Source organism: Syngnathus scovelli, chromosome 4 (genome assembly GCF_024217435.2).
Source record: "Syngnathus scovelli strain Florida chromosome 4, RoL_Ssco_1.2, whole genome shotgun sequence".
NCBI lineage: Eukaryota > Metazoa > Chordata > Actinopteri > Syngnathiformes > Syngnathidae > Syngnathus > Syngnathus scovelli.
In genome coordinates, this window is record NC_090850.1 from 7018410 (window position 1) to 7038737 (window position 20328).

At 41.1% G+C, this 20328-nt stretch overlaps 1 protein-coding gene across 5 annotated transcripts; it reads left to right on the top strand.

The window, feature by feature from the left end:
- Nucleotides 1-187: 187 nt before the first annotated feature.
- tipin (timeless interacting protein) lies at nt 188-19837 on the top strand. Of its 5 annotated transcripts, XM_049718068.1 has the most exons (10): nt 206-266; nt 1694-1777; nt 2298-2416; nt 8686-8791; nt 8908-9001; nt 17032-17107; nt 17181-17303; nt 17390-17444; nt 17514-17729; nt 18835-19837. In XM_049718068.1, exons 4-10 carry the CDS (start codon nt 8698-8700, stop codon nt 19062-19064), a joined length of 888 nt encoding a protein of 295 aa, XP_049574025.1. In that variant the 5' UTR covers nt 206-266; nt 1694-1777; nt 2298-2416; nt 8686-8697; the 3' UTR covers nt 19065-19837. The 5 variants fall into 5 exon arrangements, with proteins under 5 accessions (XP_049574024.1, XP_049574026.1, XP_049574025.1 ...); XM_049718069.1 differs by lacking the exon at nt 1694-1777 and having other exon boundaries at nt 197-266; XM_049718067.1 differs by lacking the exons at nt 1694-1777; nt 2298-2416 and having other exon boundaries at nt 188-266.
- Nucleotides 19838-20328: the final 491 nt, after the last annotated feature.

The window sequence follows — 20328 nt, forward strand, 5'->3', positions numbered from 1 at the left end:
ACACAAAGTCAGCAAATATTATTTGTAAATTAATGGCATAAAGGAGCGGGGGGCTTTGACTGTGAAAATACATTTCCAAGTTAGCAAATGAACGAGGCATGTTAACATTCATGCCACTTTTTCCACATCCAACATGGCGGTAATGTCTACGTACGATTCCGCTTCTATACATATCTATGAAAAATATGTTTGTACCGGAAGTCGTTACCCGCATTTTCCGTGTGTTCCTTTGCGTTACTCGCTGAATTCAGTGGACTGGCTGATTGGTAAGGAATTTCTTGACCTAATTTGCGCTGTGAATATGAGTGATGTAAGTGTATATTATGATGAATGCTTTTGGTTTCAGTGAATGCATGCCAAAACGCTATATTTGGTTTCCTCAACATGCGTTTAACTTGAACGTAACGGTGTTTGACAAATTTAGCGTGTTGACTCTCAAGAGTCGTATTGTGATAACAAAGTAAGTTTGAACAGTAGAGTAGGACAAACTGACAGATGGAAGTCATAGTCTCATATAAACAGCAGTATAGTTTCAGTCTTTTGAATCGTATTCTGTGTTGGTTCCCGCCATAATGCTGGGGCGGAAGTGGTGTCAAATCATCGTCCAGCTACTACTGCGCATCCGTTATGAAAGGGTTTTTGTTTTATTTTTTGCTCATTTAGTATTTTTTTTCTTTATAATTGAGTAACATTATACTGTTCGAACATTGTTATCAATGTTATCTCTATTTCAATTTCATCTCTCGTCACTTCACAAGTGCTACAATTTAATTTGATATCTTACTATTATATTTACTTTGTAGCTACGTACTTCTTTTAAAACAGATGGGATGACCCACATTCCCATAATTAAATTAAACTGAAGATGCTATTATGTCCGTCATGTATTATAAAAGAAAGCAAGAATATAAAATTTGTCATTACGTTTCTCTGCATTGCAAAGAGCAACTAGGGGACAAAACATGTGCTCATTGATAATTTTCCCGTGATGTCACGCACATCTGGAGACCACCATGTGGGAGGATCACGATTATTTTTTTTTTTTCCATTGCATTTTAATTTTGAAGAGTTCCATAACTTGATTACAATTCCAAACCTAGAAACCTGCCAATTGTCCATTACAAATAAATACAGTATTAAACATTTAACTCAAGGTTATTCGCTATATTCTTTGAACAATATTCAAAACACTGCCTTGATGGGCTGGTGTAAACCCAGACTCCAGTTATCATTGTGTGTTTTTTTTTTTTTTTTTAACATTGGAAAACAGATGCCAATTACATTGCCTTTTTATTAGTTGCTTTTGTCAGCAAAAGTATCATTAAGCAAGTGTTCAGGTTTTTGGCCCTGCAGTGTGTAACAACTGGTCTTATTTAAATAAAACCACCCTCATACCAAGTTTCTCCACCCATGACTTGGCAGCTACCTTAGTGAAGATCCACCATTTTCCCTCGCAGGCGAGTGACTGACTACATAGAATCACTATTTATTTTGAAGTAAAAAGCTAAACAGACCTGCCACGTTGTTAGATGCTTAGATCGTCACACATCATTACAGTGCCTCCCAGCCAAAGAGGACTTCAGGAAAAAGTGGATTCATTTTATTTACAATGGAGACATCCGGCCTTCTGTCAGCGAAAATCTTGTCTGTGCCAACCACTTTGCGTTTGACTGCTTTTTGCAACCTCGATCAGTATAAAGCTGGACTGGCGATAAGACCGTTCATAAATGATGGATCAATAGCAACTGTCCGTGGCAAAGACACAGATGAGGGAACTGTAAGTATTTAAACAAATGTTTCTCTACTTCAGACATTTACCTTAGCTAAGACTTGACGTAAGGATTCATTTGTCAATGGCACCATATAATTTACAAACATGTTAATGCAGGTACAGTAGTTTGTAATGTGTGAGTGTAATTTCATCAATCTCGTGGTACTTTATATAATTAAATTGAGAAAATAGGTTTAATGTTATATAGACTCAATGGAGGAGAGTTCAGTTTAATGGAACACATGATTTATATAGCCTAACAATACGTAGGACAAATTTCATCATCTTTTGTGGGAAAAAAAAGCTATATTTTTGTTATTGAATTTGTAGGTAGGATGTCGTGATTCCTACTATCTGATAATTATAGGGTCGATATTTATTGTGCATACCTAATACTAGTCATTTTTGGTTGACAAGCTTGGAACAAATCAATAAAATGCTTTGTGTGAATGAGTTCTGGAGATTGATAATTAGAGCCATGTTGACATGGAAAGAAGATTCAAAAATAGTTACTGTCGTTGTGTAGACTACCAAATCTGCACTGGCGGCTGTGGTACGTCATGTGGCCTGCTAGACGGACGGTCACACGCAGAGTTGGCACGTAGCTGTCTATGCAAACACTCCAACGGAACTTCAAAAGTACAGGTTTGTTGACATGAAGTTTGTGTGCTGGGATTGTTTATGTCTACTATCTACAATTTACTCGTTTTGTGAATTCGTCCAGACTAATGGAAACGTCAACAATCACTATAATCACCTGCATAACTACAAAGATAATCATGACCACAGAGGCAGCGTAAACTGCCAAGTTGCCAACAAGGCATAAAGTTGTGGTCTGCCATCACTCAAATGATTCCTTCTCAAAATGCATGAAGGCATATACATAAAAAGAGCATATACACAAATATTGAATATCTAATGTGCTGTGAGAGCTCATCAGCACTGCCGCAGGAAATTACCTAATGAGGAAAAGTAATGATTACAAATGTATTTTTGTTAATCCATGCCAGTGATATATTAGTGACAGGAATAACAATTCCGAGCTCGTCTCAAACACAGAAGGTATAATAAACCTGTGGAATACGTGTATTGACAAAATCAGAACTTCACTTTATTGCACCATATGATATACCGTATTTGCCGGTGTATTGGTCGACCTTTTTCGATCCAAAATCGACCGAAAAAAATCGACCTCGACTTATACACCGAGTCATAAAATTTAACTTCGTATTCATCGCTTCAAATGTGATGGTAACCAAGGCCGTTTCTCATGCATCTCATTGTGCGTTGCACTTAGAAAATTTGAACCGGGCGGCGTGCGCGAGTGCGCGGCCCGCTGGAAGTCGAATGAGGCTCAGCGATCTCCTCCGCGGTGCTTATAAACAGCCGATCCGCTCGGCGGGGGTTATTTTCGGCCACTCGGCGCGTGCGCACGGCCTCCCGGATGTGCCGGGCGGCGTGCGCGAGTGCGCGGCCCGCTGGAAGTCGAATGAGGCTCAGCGATCTCCTCCGCGGTGCTTATAAACAGCCGATCCGCTCGGCAGGGGCTATTTTCGGCCACTCGGCGCGTGCGCACGGCCTCCCTGATGTGCCGGGCGGCGTGCGCGAGTGCGCGGCCCGCTGGAAGTCGAATGAAGCTCAGCGATCTCCTCCGCGGTGCTTATAAACAGCCGATCCGCTCGGCGGGGGCTATTTTCGGCCACGGCGCGTGCGCACGGCCTCCCGGATGTGCCGGGCGGGTGCGCGAGCTCGCCGGCCGCTGGAAGTCGAATGAGGCTCCGCGATCTCCTCCGCGGTGCTTATAAACAGCCGATCCGCTCGGCGGGGGCTATTTTCGGCCACTTGGCGCGTGCGCACGGCCTCCCGGATGTCCCGGGCGGGTGCGCGAGCTCGCCGGCCGCTGGAAGTCGAATGAGGCTCTGCGATCTCCTCCGCGGTGCTTATAAAGTGCCGATCCGCTCGGCTTGGAGCTATTTCCGGCCTCCCGTTGGTGCCGGGCGGCGTGTGCGAGCTCGCCGGCCGCTGGAAGTCGAATGAGGCTCCGCGATCTCCTCCGCGGTGCTTATAAACAGCCGCATGCGCACGGCTTCCCGGAATTTGAACACATTTCGTCAATAAATTTCGCATATTGAATTTTGAAGTTTAATATAATGCAACAATTGAACTCGACTTATACAAAGGATATATCATAAAATTGTAAATTTCCGTCGAATTTTAGGGGGTCGACTTATACACCGAGTCGACCTGTACACCGGCAAATACGGTACTACATAAGTCGCTCCTGAGTATAAGTCGCCCTCCCACCCAAACTATGAAAAAAAACGCGACTTATAGTCCAAAAATTACGGTAGTGAACAAACACTAGCGCTGTCTTTTTTTTTTTTTTTTTTTTTTTTTTTACTTTTATTTATGCAAATAAGGCAGTTGAAAACTGATTCTCATTTGCAATGCCAACCTGGCTGCAGACATCTGAGTAACAAAAATAAAGCAAATACGTACAAGTAGGTTACATCACTTCACTGGTTAGGTTATTCACCTGACATGTTTCGGCGGTTTCTTCCGCCTTCATCAGAGTGTCCTGACACAGTGAAGTGATTAAATAAGGAAAAACAAAATGAACTTAGTACAATTAAGTAGGTTACATATTTGAATAATAAATCATATGCTGAATAAAGGTTTCATCAAAGCTAAAAACAGGATCATGCACAGTATCCCTCATTAAACTTTTAACGCATTTTGGAAGGAATGAGTTTCATTTAATACTTTACTAAGTGTTCCAGTCTTTAGTGGCAAAGAAATTGAAGACAATTAACCAAATGTGTGGATTTTTGGAGGGAAGGGGTTATTAAAACTGCTGGAATGGACAGTGTGGGTCGTGGTATGCATGGCGAGCAGAGATTGGAGATGCAGGATGATGGTTTCTTGAGTGTCTTGTAGCTAAACCTAAACAAATGAATGTGTTTTGAGTGAAAAGATTACCCGGTAACCAGGAAGTACAGTTAATGGTGCAAAGTGTTGTGAACCTTACAAAAGCAAATAGCGTTGTGGTATACTGCATGGTGTCTAGTTTTTGGAGAAGGGTTTTGAAGCTGATCTACTGTGTATAGTACATCTTTGTAATCTAGGAATGGAAGGATGGTTTTATGTGCAATTTAGCAGAATGTGTTAGTGAGGATTTATTTTGGTAGAGAGCCTAATCTGCTTTTAACTTCCAGGAGAAGAGACCGTTTTTCTCAAAGGCAATCAAACTGTCACACCAGATTCCTCAGTTTGTAGTATGTGACCAATTGAACAGCAGAGCCATAAAGCGGGGGGGGGGGATCTATGTTTCTGTTTGTGGGAGGGTTCTGTTGAAGGTTATACATTTAGTTTTGCATAAGTGTGGACTGCAAAGAGATTTTTGAGTGTTAGTACAACTTGCCTGGAGCGCAGGCAGGGCAGTCTCGAGCAGTGGTTCTTAACCTGGATTCGATCAAACCCTAGGGTTTTGGTGAGTCGGGCTCAGGGGTTCGGTAGAGCCTCCACTGCGGAGGGCGAAACACACCTGATTTATCGTGTAAATTCGTAATGACGTACTATATCTGAACTGGTCTCGCAAAGGCAATAGCAGAAGTCACACTGATTCGCAGGTGTGTAATTTGTTGTGAGTTCATGCATTGTGTTGGTCTTGTTCTTTGAACAAGGTGATCATGCACGGCTCATTTTGTGCACCAGTAAAAAACATCTACGTCTTGAATTTGGAAAAAAAAAAAGGTTTTTGTCTTCTAAAGAGGGGTTCGTTGAATGCGCATATGAAACTGGTGATGTTCGGTACCTCCAACAAGGTTAAGAACCACTGACATAGATTAAACTGTTTAGTTTCTATTATTATTTTGAAAATACATTTGAAATCCCCAATTTCACTATGTCAAGAAAGTTTAAGATTACAAAATAAACATTCAAAATGATTTTTATAACAGAAATTGGTTAGCATATAGTCTTCTGAAAAACATTTTGAATTCCACTCAAATTTAAACATTGAAATGAATCATTTTGTACAACCTTGTAAATTAAGCAGATGGTTTCCGGGGTTAGTTTTTGTCATAGTTTGGCCGGGGGTGTAACTTATACTCTGGAGTAACTTATGTGTGAAATTCATCCATCCATCCATTTTCTGAACCGCTTAGTCCCCACGGGGGTCGCGGGCGTGCTGGAGCCTATCCCAGCCGTCATCGGGCAGTAGGCGGGGGACACCCTGAACCGGTTGCCAGCCAATCGCAGGGCACACATAGACAAACAACCATTCGCACTCACACCTAGGGACAATTTGGAGTGATCAATCGGCCTACCAAGCATGTTTTTGGGATGTGGGAAGAAACCGGAGTGCCCGTAGAAAACCCACGCGGGCTCGGGGAGAACATGCAAACTCCGCACAGGGAGGGCCGGAGGTGGAATCGAACCCGCACCCTCCTAACTGTGAGGCGGACGTGCTACCCAGTGCCCCACCGAGCCGCCTGTGTGTAATTATTAACACATTATTATATCATTTCACATGTTATTTTCACACTAAACCGCAAGAGGCTGCTCAAGGTCTGTGTTGATAATTGTGTTGATGAGTCTGACGTAAGCAACGTAGAAGAGGAAGCGCCGCATCTTCTTCCTCTGGAGTTAGCAGAGTTGTTTAAAAGTGACACAGAGGATGCACGTTCTCAGTTCGTTGTATGTGTCAGGTAACTTTAGCATACCGTACAATTATTCATTCTGTTGTTGCCTCTTCTATTTTTATTTTAAATTGCCTTTCAAGATGACATATCGATTCTTGCTGTTGGATTTTATCAAAAAAATTTCCCCCAAAATGCGACTTATACTCCAGTGCGACATATGTATTTTCCTACTTAATGTATTTTATGGTTGGTGTGACTTGTACACAGAGACAAATCGTCTATTTATACAATTCTTGTCAATAATTCAAACAATGAGTGAGAAATCTGCAGAACTGTGACACTACTGGGTTAATACATTTTCAAAACTGTTCAACTTTTCTGCTTTTCAGATAATGTTGAGAAACTGTTCGATCTCATTTTTAATATGGTGTGCCATGATCCTGCTCCATACTTGAATGAGATCCTACAGATCCGCATTCCAGAGGACCAGTCAGCCCTGTTTGATTGACCCGATGCACGGGAAGTAACCTAAGTCTCGTGGTTCAACCACAGACTGGTCTGAATCCCACATACTGTCCAAGGGCATTGGAGAATTCTGTAGCATCTGCAGAATCACACATGCAGGGATTACCAGCCTGATCTGCCAAACCAAGAACAGCTTGCAAACCTCCTATAAGCAAGATATCTGGAACAGCTGTGATTAAAAAAAAAAAAAAAAAAAGTACAACTCAAAATGATAGTCATGTATGTATGTTTTCGTAGTGTGGCTTCCGTGAGAGCTTGGTTAATGTATTGTTTTGTATTGTAATTACTATAGTTGTGATGATAGTGTTTTGTGTTCTTCTACATTGGATTTGTAGAATGTACGCATATATTTTACATGTGACCAAGTCCCAAGCTTCATATCCAGTCATTCTCTAAGTGTGGAACCAGTACTAGAAAGAACGGTACGCAGTAAAGGTGTCAAAATGAATCGATTAATCATTCTTCAAATTAATGAACGATTTTGATCAGTCATTGAGTCACCGTTGGACTTAAAATAGTAAAAATGTTCAGCCTCTCAACAGTAAATATTTTCTCCTTGCAGGATTGTGTTAATCACGACACTTGCAAACATCTGCTTTTATGTTGGAAAAAACATTAGTCTAAATTTTATCTTATTTTCTGAAATGTTACAAACCACACCAATAACGTAACGGGATTCAGGATATTTTATTTATACTATACATATACGTGTGTGCGTGCGTGCGTGTGTGTGACACACACTGAAATACATACAGATACTGAAATACATACAGATAACACTGTGTATGCATCATTTCCACTCTTATCGCCCACCCCCAAATCCACAAACACATTACATGGATACTGTACCACTCTTATTGCCCACCCCAACTCTTCCACCCATACAGTATACAACACAAACACATAACACGGATGCTGTACCATTAATTAATAAACACACCTCATGCAGTAAATTGTTTATCTCAGTATACACAAATTTAGTATATATATGCAGTACATGCTGTACTTTGCCGCATACCCTGTATGGGTATTGTACACATTGTATTAAACTACTTACTGAATATCTGTAAATTGCTACAGAACTATGCTATTGTATTTTAATTTTAATTTAATATTTTGTATATTTTCCACTTGCCTGTTAGTTATTGTTACACTTGGAGTGTGCTTCGAATAGCGTGGAAGTTTTCATGTTAAGTTTTCATTTGTTTTCATTTTTGTTTTAAAACTCAGTTTTAATCATTATTTAGAGGTGGGATGCCTGTTTTTATTATTTTTAGGTTGTTACAAAAAAATTAAAAATTGAGCATTTGTCAAGTACAACATAAAACATTGCTAAAGTATTGTGTTGTAAAATAAACTAAAATTCTCAAATGACTGTCTGACCTTTCTGTACAGAGAGGTACACAGCAATACTAAAATCCATGTAAAAAAATAAAGATGAAAACAAAAGGCTGTTTTTGCTTAACTGCAATTCTAGTTTTTCTTAGATTTATCAATGTAAGATTTTCAGTATTTTTTTAAAGCAATTTCATTTTAATTTTCTGATTTTATTAATTTATTTTTCAGTTATTTAGTTTTTAATGCTAACATCCTTGCTTGAAGAGCCATGAGAACTGCTCACTTTGTTGTATGTGTAATCTTAAAGAGTGCCATTTACAATTAGTTTTTTGTGGGGGGTGGGGATGGAAAATATTACTTTGACTAGAAAAAAAAATGTAGCTCACACACATTTGACATTTTCTACAGGGGGTAGACATCATGGTGAAGACACTTGGAAACAATAGCTTCGAGACTTTCTCTCCCCTCCCTCCGCCTCTGTCCCCGGGCCAGCCAGGAGACGCTTTTGGGAATGGTGAGAAGTAACACGCAAGCTGCCTTTCATGTGTATCCAATTTGTGACAATTATACAAAGAATAGATGCACCCTTGCCTAAGTGATAAATGTTCAATTTCTGTGTTGCTGTTGCAGATGAGGAAGCTGCCGAGGTGTCGAAGGTTGCTGAGGTTCCTGCGGCCAAAAGGAGAGTAGTTAGGAGACCACAGCCCAAGCTGGACTCCCAGAGGTTGTTGTTTCCCCTCATGTACTTGAAAAAACTAAAAAAGTATAGCGTGTGCCAATGGCTGTGATAAGCCTGTGGCCATACCCCCCTTGCACAGCCCCGATACAGATCATGTTAAAGATTCCCCACAGTGATCATCAACAGTGATTTAACGAGGTCAGGAGCAAATATTAATATCAAAAGATATATCAAGAAGCAGCATTTGCCTTTTCAAATGACTTTTTTTTAACAGTTCTAAGAAATCACAATGTCCCATCACTCGTGAGTTATTTTTAGAACTAGCCCACAGACTACCTATGTGGTCCTTGGGGGCACCGTGTTTGGAGCTTGATCTACAGTATTTCCAGTGGTTTGTGGTGTGAGGCCCACTAACTATCAAGTTAAAATAAATGAATAGATCGGTACGCCTATGCAACTGCCCAGTTGTTCTTTGACACGTTTTAAGAATCTTCGGATAAGTAATGCAATAATTACGTTCTCTGGTAGTTTACTACTAGTTTACTAATTACAAAATTTTTGAAAGACCACTTAAGTTGCCAAATACCTTGGTTTTTCAAATGATACGTTTTCGGCACGGTGTAACAGTGGTGAGCACGTCCACCTCACAGTAAGGAGGGTGTGGGTTCAATTCCACCTCCGACCCTCCCTGTGTAGAGTTTGCATGTTCTCCCCGTGCCCACATGGTATTTCTCCGGGCACTCCGGGCTTCTCCCACAACCCAAAAACATGCTTGGTAGGGCGATTGAGCACTCCAAATTGCCCGTGAGTTCAAGTGCGGATGGTTGTTTGTCTCTGTGTGCCCAGCGATTGGCTGGCAACCGATTCAGGGTGTCACCTTTTGATTGCTGGGATAGGCTCCAGCACGCCCGCGACCCCTGTGAAGACAAGCAGTATAAAATTGTTGGGTCTAAATACGATTAGACATTAAATCACTCGCTGGAATGAAGAGGAGAAGACAACCAGAACAGGTTTACTCGCGAGGAGAACGATAGAGCAAGCAATCTCAGTTACAACCTCCATCAGTTCTGAGTCTTTACTCCACGTGCCCCTCTTTTTAATGTTATGGTTGCCCTGGTTACAGAGGCGTTGCTACACTAAAGGGAGGGGGGATTGTGTCTGTAGCAACGCTGATTAGCAAAAGAATGTAGTGTGGTGTGAATTAGCACTTCGCTGTTGGCTCTTGACCCCCCGCAGAGGCCGTCCGCAGCTGTCTTCCTTCACAGTAGGCTGACCTGTCCTCGAGGTCAACAAATGTCCTGACGCACGTTGATTGCCGCTTTGCTGTGGAACAAATGCAACTAGACCTTTGCTAACTTTATCTACTTGGTAATTAACACACAATAGTAATAAGTAACTTGTCCTAAACATTTCAACACACATTAAGCAAACGTGAGGTAACCGGTATGCAGTTCCTTAAACAAACATTGAGTAAATATGGGATAACTTTAATGCAACTACTTCTAACTGTATGTATCCCTTAACAAAGAAAAACAGGTCTGATAAACTACAATCTATGAACCAAACCTATATCTAAATAGAAGGAATGAAGTTCCTGTGAATCAAACAAAGAACATTTCACCTATGCAAATAAGCCCTGCTCATTGTTAGTGAAGGACTCTTACGGGAACCAAAACACACAGACAACATAAGGACAGGAAAGGTACAAATGGCTGACAGGGATCAAAAGACATCCCTATCACATAAAAGGAACAAAGAGATAAAAGGAAAAGATAAACTCGTAAAGGCGAGGCCTCCAGGTCTGGCAGGCCAAAGCTTCACTTAAAATTATTCCAACATTTCCCCCTGTTTATCACATATTTGCTCAAATTTTACATCACCAAAAACACCCACTTCACTCGATTTTCAGTTGTCGGATCACAGGTATGAGCACAAATATGTTTACACCCAAAAGGTTAATTGGTGCATCATCATCATTCGGAAACACCCAGATCTGGAAAAAAGTCTGTAAACTCAAGTGCAAAAATTTCATCTTCATCGTTATCATCAACATGTTGGCGTTCAGACATTAGGCATACCCGGGCCATCTCGTCTTCCATGGGCGATATTGCTGTAGTGATGAGACGGTTAAACAGAGCACGCAGACATGGAATACAACAACATCCACACAAGGTGAGTATAGCAGTAAATACTGCAACTGATATTATAATTGAGGACACAAGTGCTTTATACTTCCCAAAGGCATGCATCCAGTTGTCCCACATTGATGTGTCCACGCCAGAGTGCTCTTTCATCCTCGTGTTGAGGGTTCGCAGGCCTGCAATGGCCTTTGTCAGGCTCCCATCAGGGGCGGTGTTGTTGGGGATAAAGGTACAGCACTGTTCTCCGAACATTGCGCAGACCCCTCCTTTCTCAGACAACAACATATCAAGAGCAATGCGATTCTGGAAGGCCATTAGGGAAGTCGTGGCTAGCTGTTCATGCACTGCCTCAAGCCCCGCTTGTGTCCAATTGCCCAATTTTTGCACGTTGTAATGGATGTAATTTATCCTGTCTACGTTTTTGTTTATCGTACACCACCAACAAATGGAAGACTCCCATCTTGCTGCAATTTGGTCAATTAATTCTTATTAATCAGGATCTCCTCTAGGGACTCTAATTGCATCAATTAAAGTCAGATCATCGTCGCCTCACAAATTTAAAAACATTTTGGTTTTTACCAGCTTTTCCCCAGATCTTGGCGTGTCGATACATATACAATTTTGCTTGACTACATTCTCTAGAAGCAATGGTTTCTTTTCTTTTCCTCAACGGATATTATATAGAACGCTCTGTTGTACATTTCACAATCAGTAGACGTGACAGATTTCACACAATCTTTGGTCAATGGTAATGGTACAACATAAAGAATCGGTCGCAAACCCATACACATGACATATTCATTTTTTTTCTTTTTTTTTTTTTTTTCTCTCTGGTTTGCAGCTTGTTTTTCCATTTAGCAATCAATCGTTTCTTTTACCAGTTACTCTTATAGGTAGTTACCTGAAACCAATTATCAAACATTCATTTTAGAGATATTAATTTCATTCTTTAACTTCTACAGCTGTTGTTGCCAAAGTATTATTTCGTTACATAACATTTTTGCCACTGTTAAGGCATTCAGTGTTTACTTTGAAGCCAATTCAATCCATTTTGAGAATGCATCTATTATGACCAGGCATTATAACCCTGTGGATTGAGTTTAGCACATGGTAAACAAGCTTTACAATTTTTTTTTTTTATAAATGTTTTGTATATGAATCAAATCCATATGTTGTATAAAGCCGACTGAACTGCCCTTTCATCCCCCCTGTTGAGCCATGTGTCAAGTCAACATCACGTGACAACTTCATGGCTCAATATTGCTGCCCATATGTATCGGTTCATTTGTACGAGCACATAATATTGCTGCCCATTTGCATCGGAAGTTCTTCTTTCTCAAAGTGACAAACCAATCCACCAATCGGAAAAAAATCAACAAAATAACTGCCAGTGAATTAATATAATAGTTAATTGTTGTTGTTTCTTAACTTTAACTAGCTCAATCGCTCTCTTATTCTCAAATTTTAAATTTAGCTTTGAAATGTCGTTATTACATAATTTTTCTTCATCCAATTCCAGAAAGCAAGTTCTTTCCGTCTCTCAAATTTTGTTTCATCAAGGCTAGGCATTAATGCAGTGTGGACCAGTTTCTGCCCATAAACAAATTGCTTGCTTTTCTTTACTTTCTATTTTTTCAAAATTGATTTAGTTTTGCGGTGCAAATCAGATAGACTACAGTCTAATAAATTATTTTGTGCACCTACGTATATTAGCCAATTTCATCCTTTTAACACATAACACTGACAGCACACAGACAACACAAAAACAGCAGAGACACAGATCACAAACAATACCAACAAATGACGCTGCGCAAACGTCATCCTCTATTTTGACGTTTTGGTTATATATATTATATATATATATATATATATATATATATATATATATATATTTTTTTTTTTTCATCAGTGCCTTTTATCCTTCATGCTAATGTCACATCTTCCTTAAGCATCACCCTGCTTCAAACATTCTCTGAGAAACTCACACTTTCCCTGCCTCGCTCACAGCCACAGCACCCCCCGTGCGAGGGGGGGACGCGGCATCAATGTTGATTGGTCACAGGCTGGCCATTTCCTGCAACAATCATGATGCCGGCCCACCGCCCACACGAGCATAGCACAGGCCTACGCGCACAGCCCCGACCCGCGACTACGCGCGAGCGCAGGCACGCTTCCTATCAAGCCACCGTTCTAGTCACTTTCTGCCACACACGTCTTATTTTCTCTACTGCCACACACTGCTCATCTTAGGTTCTCCAACCAACTTAAGCACACCATCATCCACTTCTCAATTACCCTATTATTGCTCAACAGCCTCCTGAACACACATAGGACACACATCTCACTCACACACTCACACATATACACAACATTCATGAGGATCCTCTGCGCACACGCACACACAAACACCAGCACAAAAGGTTGACGCACAACATATAAGACCACATAGAGCGTACTAAGAACACCCTTTTTGCTCATCTTACATGTTAGATTTATTCTCCATTTTAGTTTCAGGAGCTATTTGTAATTCAGTTCCATTTATTTTGCAAATTTTAACTTCAGTGTTTCTTTATCTTACTTTATCCTTTTAACACAAATATCTCCTGTATATTTAAGCTAATTTCTCTTTAATTTTGGCTGCCAGGTCCCCACTTTATTACATGAGAATCTGATTTATTTTGATCTTGTACTAGTCATTATTGTTTTGTTTATATGGACAATTGTGTGCCATGTGGCCCTTTTCTCCACAATTCCAACATTCACGTTCACTATGAGGTACAAATCCTCTCCCGTGGCCCTTGGAGCCTCCTCTATTAGTGGCTCCTCGCCCCCTCTGACCTTTCCACGCTCTGCCTGTATCTTGGTAGAAAGTGTCACTGTCCTCATCTACCCAAAAAATGTCTTTTGTCGCTTTCACTTGTTTCTGTTTTTCTTTGACTACTTTTTCTGCATGGAGGGCGTGATTTATGTATTCCTCCAAAGTTCCGGTGTTCATGCCTATATAATGTTTGATCACCCAGCCTTGTATTGCTGGCCTGGACCCTGCGTGGATGGCATTTTTTAATTGCTGTTGATAAGCACCTTGAGGTGCAATATCTTCCACCAGCCCACTGTGTGTTTTAAACACTTTTGTCATGCGCACTCGATACTCGTCAAAGGCTTCATTATCATTTTGTTTTGTTCTCCCTATCTCTGTATAATTTGCTCTCATTCTATATCTGTTGCGTACCCGGTTAATCAGCCCTTCCATTTGATTAATTAATTCTGGGCTGTTATAGGGTAAGGGTTGACCCCGAGCATTTATGGGTGCCCACTCTCCTCTGACCAAATGCCACTCAGGGCCCAAAGCAGTCATCCAGACTCGTTGGACTTCAGTCCCATTCAAATTATAAGATCTCCTCAAGTCTTCCATTCCTGTACAGAACTGTTCCACATCCTCCCTATAAGAAACTACCCCTTCTAATGCTTTCCTTACATCATCCATTGTCCATGTTCTGTAAACCATTACCACCCTGGGGTGTACTTGTTCATTTCTTGGGTCATAATTTGGGTTGGCCACTTGTATCATTGGATACAGTGGCATATCTGGAGTTAATTCTGAATTTTCAACAGTTGCCTCTTCAGCAACTGGGGCTGAAGGCCCAGGTTTGGTTCTAGGGATTAATGGATAGTTTGCTCCCATTTCCTTTGACCAATCCATTTCTATTGGGTTTTTCTGTCTGGTGGCTCTGTCTGTTAACCCATAAGGGGGGGGTGACCCCTCTTGTGCACCAGTGTCGGGTATTTGTGGATACAACTTCTCTATGACCTTATGTTTTGAAGTTGTAGCATGTGCTTTCCCTACGTGCTTCTCTACTTCCTCTACACCTCCCCCTTCTTCTCTAGCTCTCTGTAAATTTTGATTATCTCTTGCCTGCCTACTATTAGGCCCAGTCTCATCATCTCCCTTCCTACAATACAGTGCCTTTTCCACTTTCTCTTTTTCTCCCCTCTCTCTCTCTCCTGCTACGTTGAGCCAAAACACCACATCCTCATCTCCTTCTTTTTTCATCTTTCCAGGGTCTCTCTTTGTTTCCTCTTTCATGGCGCCTCTAAGTTCTATCAATTTGGTTGTTTTTAGTTGTCCCTCAAATTTATATTTCTTAACCCATTTATCGAGTTTTTTAAGTTGGTCGGGATCCTGCCTTTCAATTATTTTCCAATCTTTCCATTTAAGATTACCTCGGATATTATTTTTACTCTTCCCGTTCCCCATTTTAATCAATTTGGTCCCAACTGTAAAACCATAGGGGTTTCTAAAGTCGGGTGTTTCCAGTGGGATAACGAAAAGATCCTGTGGTGATTCTCACTTCTACCAGCGTTCTGGTGGAGAATCCTTGCCTATTGCGTCCACAGAACCACGTTATGTGCTCCCCACTGCTTTAATATGGAATACTGTATCTAGTGATACGTACTCCCATTCACACTCTCAATCACTCTTTTAGACGGAAACTTCATTTTCAGCTTTTCTGTGGCTCCGCAACCTACTACTTGGACATCCACTGTCCTACACGGAATTTCAGTTATGCAGGGTCTGTGGACTTCCGTTGTCCTACTTACACACCTAGGGTTTTACAGGGCATGACGAGCCCTCGGCCGCACCACACTTTTATATAAAAAAACAAACTCACCCTCTGGTTCTCTTCACCTCTGCACCTCGGACTGCCTTCAACCCTTGGATCCCAGCTGACGAGCAGACAGCCAGCCTTTGAAAAGGATTCTAGGACCCCACCTAGGAAGGTCCTGCCGCGCGCAGTCTTTCTGGATCTCTGCTGCCGTCCGCTGGAATCCTCAGGTGTGTTGGCATCCGGCTCGAAGGACCAATTAAATGTTGGGTCTAAATACGATTAGACATTAAATCACTCGCTGGAATGAAGAGGAGAAGACAACCAGAACAGGTTTACTCGCGAGGAGAACGATAGAGCAAGCAATCTCAGTTACAACCTCCATCAGTTCTGAGTCTTTACTCCACGTGCCCCTCTTTTTAATGTTATGGTTGCCCTGGTTACAGAGGCGTTGCTACACTAAAGGGAGGGGGGATTGTGTCTGTAGCAACGCTGATTAGCAAAAGAATGTAGTGTGGTGTGAATTAGCACTTCGCTGTTGGCTCTTGACCCTCCGCAGAGGCCGTCCGCAGCTGTCTTCCTTCACAGTAGGCTGACCTGTCCTCGAGGTCAACAAATGTCCTGACGCACGTTGATTGCCGCTTTGCTGTGGAACAAATGCAACTAGACCTTTGCTAACTTTATCTACTTGGTAATTAACACACAATAGTAATAAGTAACTTGTCCTAAACATTTCAACACACATTAAGCAAACGTGAGGTAACCGGTATGCAGTTCCTTAAACAAACATTGAGTAAATATGGGATAACTTTAATGCAACTACTTCTAACTGTATGTATCCCTTAACAAAGAAAAACAGGTCTGATAAACTACAATCTATGAACCAAACCTATATCTAAATAGAAGGAATGAAGTTCCTGTGAATCAAACAAAGAACATTTCACCTATGCAAATAAGCCCTGCTCATTGTTAGTGAAGGACTCTTACGGGAACCAAAACACACAGACAACATAAGGACAGGAAAGGTACAAATGGCTGACAGGGATCAAAAGACATCCCTATCACATAAAAGGAACAAAGAGATAAAAGGAAAAGATAAACTCGTAAAGGCGAGGCCTCCAGGTCTGGCAGGCCAAAGCTTCACTTAAAATTATTCCAACAAAAATAAATTTGATGGATGGATGAAGTTATCTTATAATAAATGTTTTTAAAAAAAAAAAGAAAGTAGTTTTTTGTAGGACTTTTTTCTTCTGGCTCGATATATTCCTACTACATAATTATGACATACTGCTGGTCACAAAGGATTCAGTGTTAAATGTTTTCTCATCAGGCTGATATCTGAAAAAGGACTTCCAGCTCTGCGAACACTTTTTAACAATGTCCATTTTAAAGGAAAAGGCCATGAGGTAAGACTAGACATAGCAGCTCTGAACAGAAAGGTTGTGAGCTTCACGATGCATGTGGTATTCCTCTATCCAGGCGGAGGATCTGCGACTGCTGATGCAGAAGATGGAGAACTGGGCTCACAGGTTGTACCCCAAACTTCAGTTTGAAGATTTCATGGACAGAGTGGAGAAGCTGGGCGCCAAGAAGGAGGTGCAGGTAGGACAAGTGGAGGAATGCTTGAACCATCTTGTTTCCTACACTTGCAGCATTTGTAGTTGGCTGATATGTTGGTTCTCTGGCAGACATGTCTCAAAAGGATACGGTTGGACATGCCACTGACACACGAAGATTTTACCGGTAAGCGCTTATAAGGATACCCCCTGTGTGAAACAGTCTTGGTTTCAGATAGCATTTTTCTGTTTTCAGGTGAAGATGATGCTCCGCTTGAACACGACATCTTGGAAGATTCCGATCCATTTAGCAGTCAGAGGTTCCCCAGCGATCCGCAGGGGCCAATCCACTCTACCCCAGCGCCCGCTGGTCCGCCTGCCCCCTCTCTCACAGAAGATCAGCGCCAACGCATGGAGCTAAACAGACAGCGGGCCCTGGAGAGGAAGATGGCTCGCCAGCAGCAGCTAATAGGTAAATATGTCTTGTACATTGATCCTAAAACAAATCAAGAAAAGATTAAAAATAACAACCGTATTTTCAGCACCATAAGGCGTTTCGGGTTAAAAGGCGCAGACTCAATTGTGGGGTCTATTTTGTATTTAATCCACACATAGGGTGCACCGCATTATAGCGCGCATGCATGCCATGACTCACGGTAAACAAAAAGAAAACGTCACGAGAGCAGGACAGTGAGTTCGGTTGTACTTTATTCTACTGTTTAACCATGTACTCTTCTGTACTCACATTATTATTAATTGATATTCATACGCAAATCGTCCAAGTTCTCATCTTCTGTTTCTTCTCGTCGTCGTCACATATCTCTTCTGCAATGATCCTGGCTTTCCAGAAAGCTCTAATTGTGCCTTGTAAGCATGTCTCGTTGTCTATGCCATTTTAGACGTTCCTAATGCTGTTTGCTTTGCACAAACGATAGTATTAATTTATCAATAGCAGCGGAGGTATGTACTCTACGTGTTACGTACATCCTCTGATTGGTTTACCGCCCCGAGCTACGTTAAACATAATATCCTCTGATTGGTTCATCGGGACTACATATTACGCCTGTATATTACCTATCTGTGCGGTGGAAGCCACACAAAACAACTTTACAGATTTGCAAAAATGAGAGTATTTATTTATCAATGGCAGCGGAGGTACATACTCTACATGTTACGTACAGTCCTTATTGGTTTACCGCCCCAATCTATGTAAAATGTAATGTCCTCTGATTGGTTCATCGGGTCTTCATATTACACCTGTATATTACGGAAGTCACACAAAACAACTTTACGAGATTTAAAAATTTGGACCACACAAAAGTCGCACCTTATTAAAAGGCACACCTTCATTTTTTGAGAAAATTAAAGGCTTTTAAGTGCACCTTGTGTGGAAAATACGGTAAGCCTAGCCTACATATGGTAAGTGTTAGAAGACAATTCTAAGTTGTTAAATTGTTTTCATATCTGAAAATTCTGGCATTCGAACAAGGTTGTGTAGACTTATTATATCCACTGTAAAATGAGACTACAGATTAAACAATGTGAATAATGTGTAATGATTATATGTGATCCTTCAGACTCTCAACCACTTGACTCATCATTGCAAGCAGGCGAGCCCTCGGTGAACACCGCAGAACATGCTGTCAACTATTCCCAAGGACAAGATTGTAAGGAGGATGAGCCAGGCAGAAGCAGCCCCCCTCAGCTGTCAATCAACGCCTCTGAGTCATTCTCTTTGTGCAAGAACATTGTGACAGAGCCAACACCTCCAGCCAGCAACAGTAGTGAGGATGCAGATAAATGCTGAATAATGCTCAGTACTTTACTCAATTTAGCACATAGATAGATAGATAGATAGATAGATAGATAGATAGATAGATAGATAGATAGATAGATAGATAGATAGATAGGTGGGTAGATAGGTAGATAATTTTTTTTTATATAACACTCATGACACTTTCAATCTATGCAGACAGACCATACATGTTGTAATTAAAAGTGATGTTTCATTATGTAAATCAGTTGTAATTACTTTAAAGATAACAATAAAAGCAAATATCCAGTTTCTATATTCAGAAGAGTGTAACTGAATAAAATTAATTAGTTGAAGCAATATTGCACATAGTGCCACTGGTTAGCAATTTCAAATGACCAACTTTTTTTTTTGTTTGTTTAGCTCAGTGATCTCAACCAGTGTCCTGTGGGAGCTCTTAAAGTGAGCCACAGGAAATGATCACTAAACTGTTAAAAAAATATATATGTACAACAAATAATGCATCTTTGCCTATCCAGCTATGCCAGCGACTTCGTGACAAAAAGAATAAACAATCTATTAGATGTTAGAAAGTATATAATCGACATGTGTACACACTTTTTGTGACCTTTTTATTTGGTAGTATCATGAGATTTTTCACACTTAAAATATGTGCCTTGGTTCATTTAGGGTGAGAATCCCTTAGCTAATCAAAGTCAAAGTCTGCTTTATTGTCAATTTCTTCACATGCCAAGACACACAAAGAGATCGAAATTACGTTCCCACTATCCAGTAAACACAAGCAATGAATAAATAAGTCAAAGTCAGCTTTATTGTCAATTTCTCCACATGCCAAAGACACACAAAGAAACCGAAATTTCGTTCCCCCCTATCCCACGGTGACAAGACATGGCTCACAACAGACAAACAAGTATAACAAAAGCGTGCTGAATAAATAATGAATAAATAACACAACAATAAATAAATAAGAGGAGCAGAAAAAAAAAGGAGCAAGTGCGCGTACAGCAGACATTCCCGAAAATAGCGCAACAGCGCCGCACGCTACGCAGAAGGGGGTAGCGTGTTCAGGATCCTAACAGCCTGGAGAATGAAGCTGTTGGTGAGTCTGGCGGTGCGGGAGCGCAGGCTCCTGTATCTCTTCCCAGAGGGCAGAAGATCAAACAAAATAGTGAGCGGGGTGACTCACATCACTCACAATCGTGGTCACCTTGCGGGCGAGATGGGAGGCGTAAATGCCCTTCAGGGAGGGGAGTGAAGCACCAATAATCTTACCAGCCGTGTTCACTATGCGCTGCAG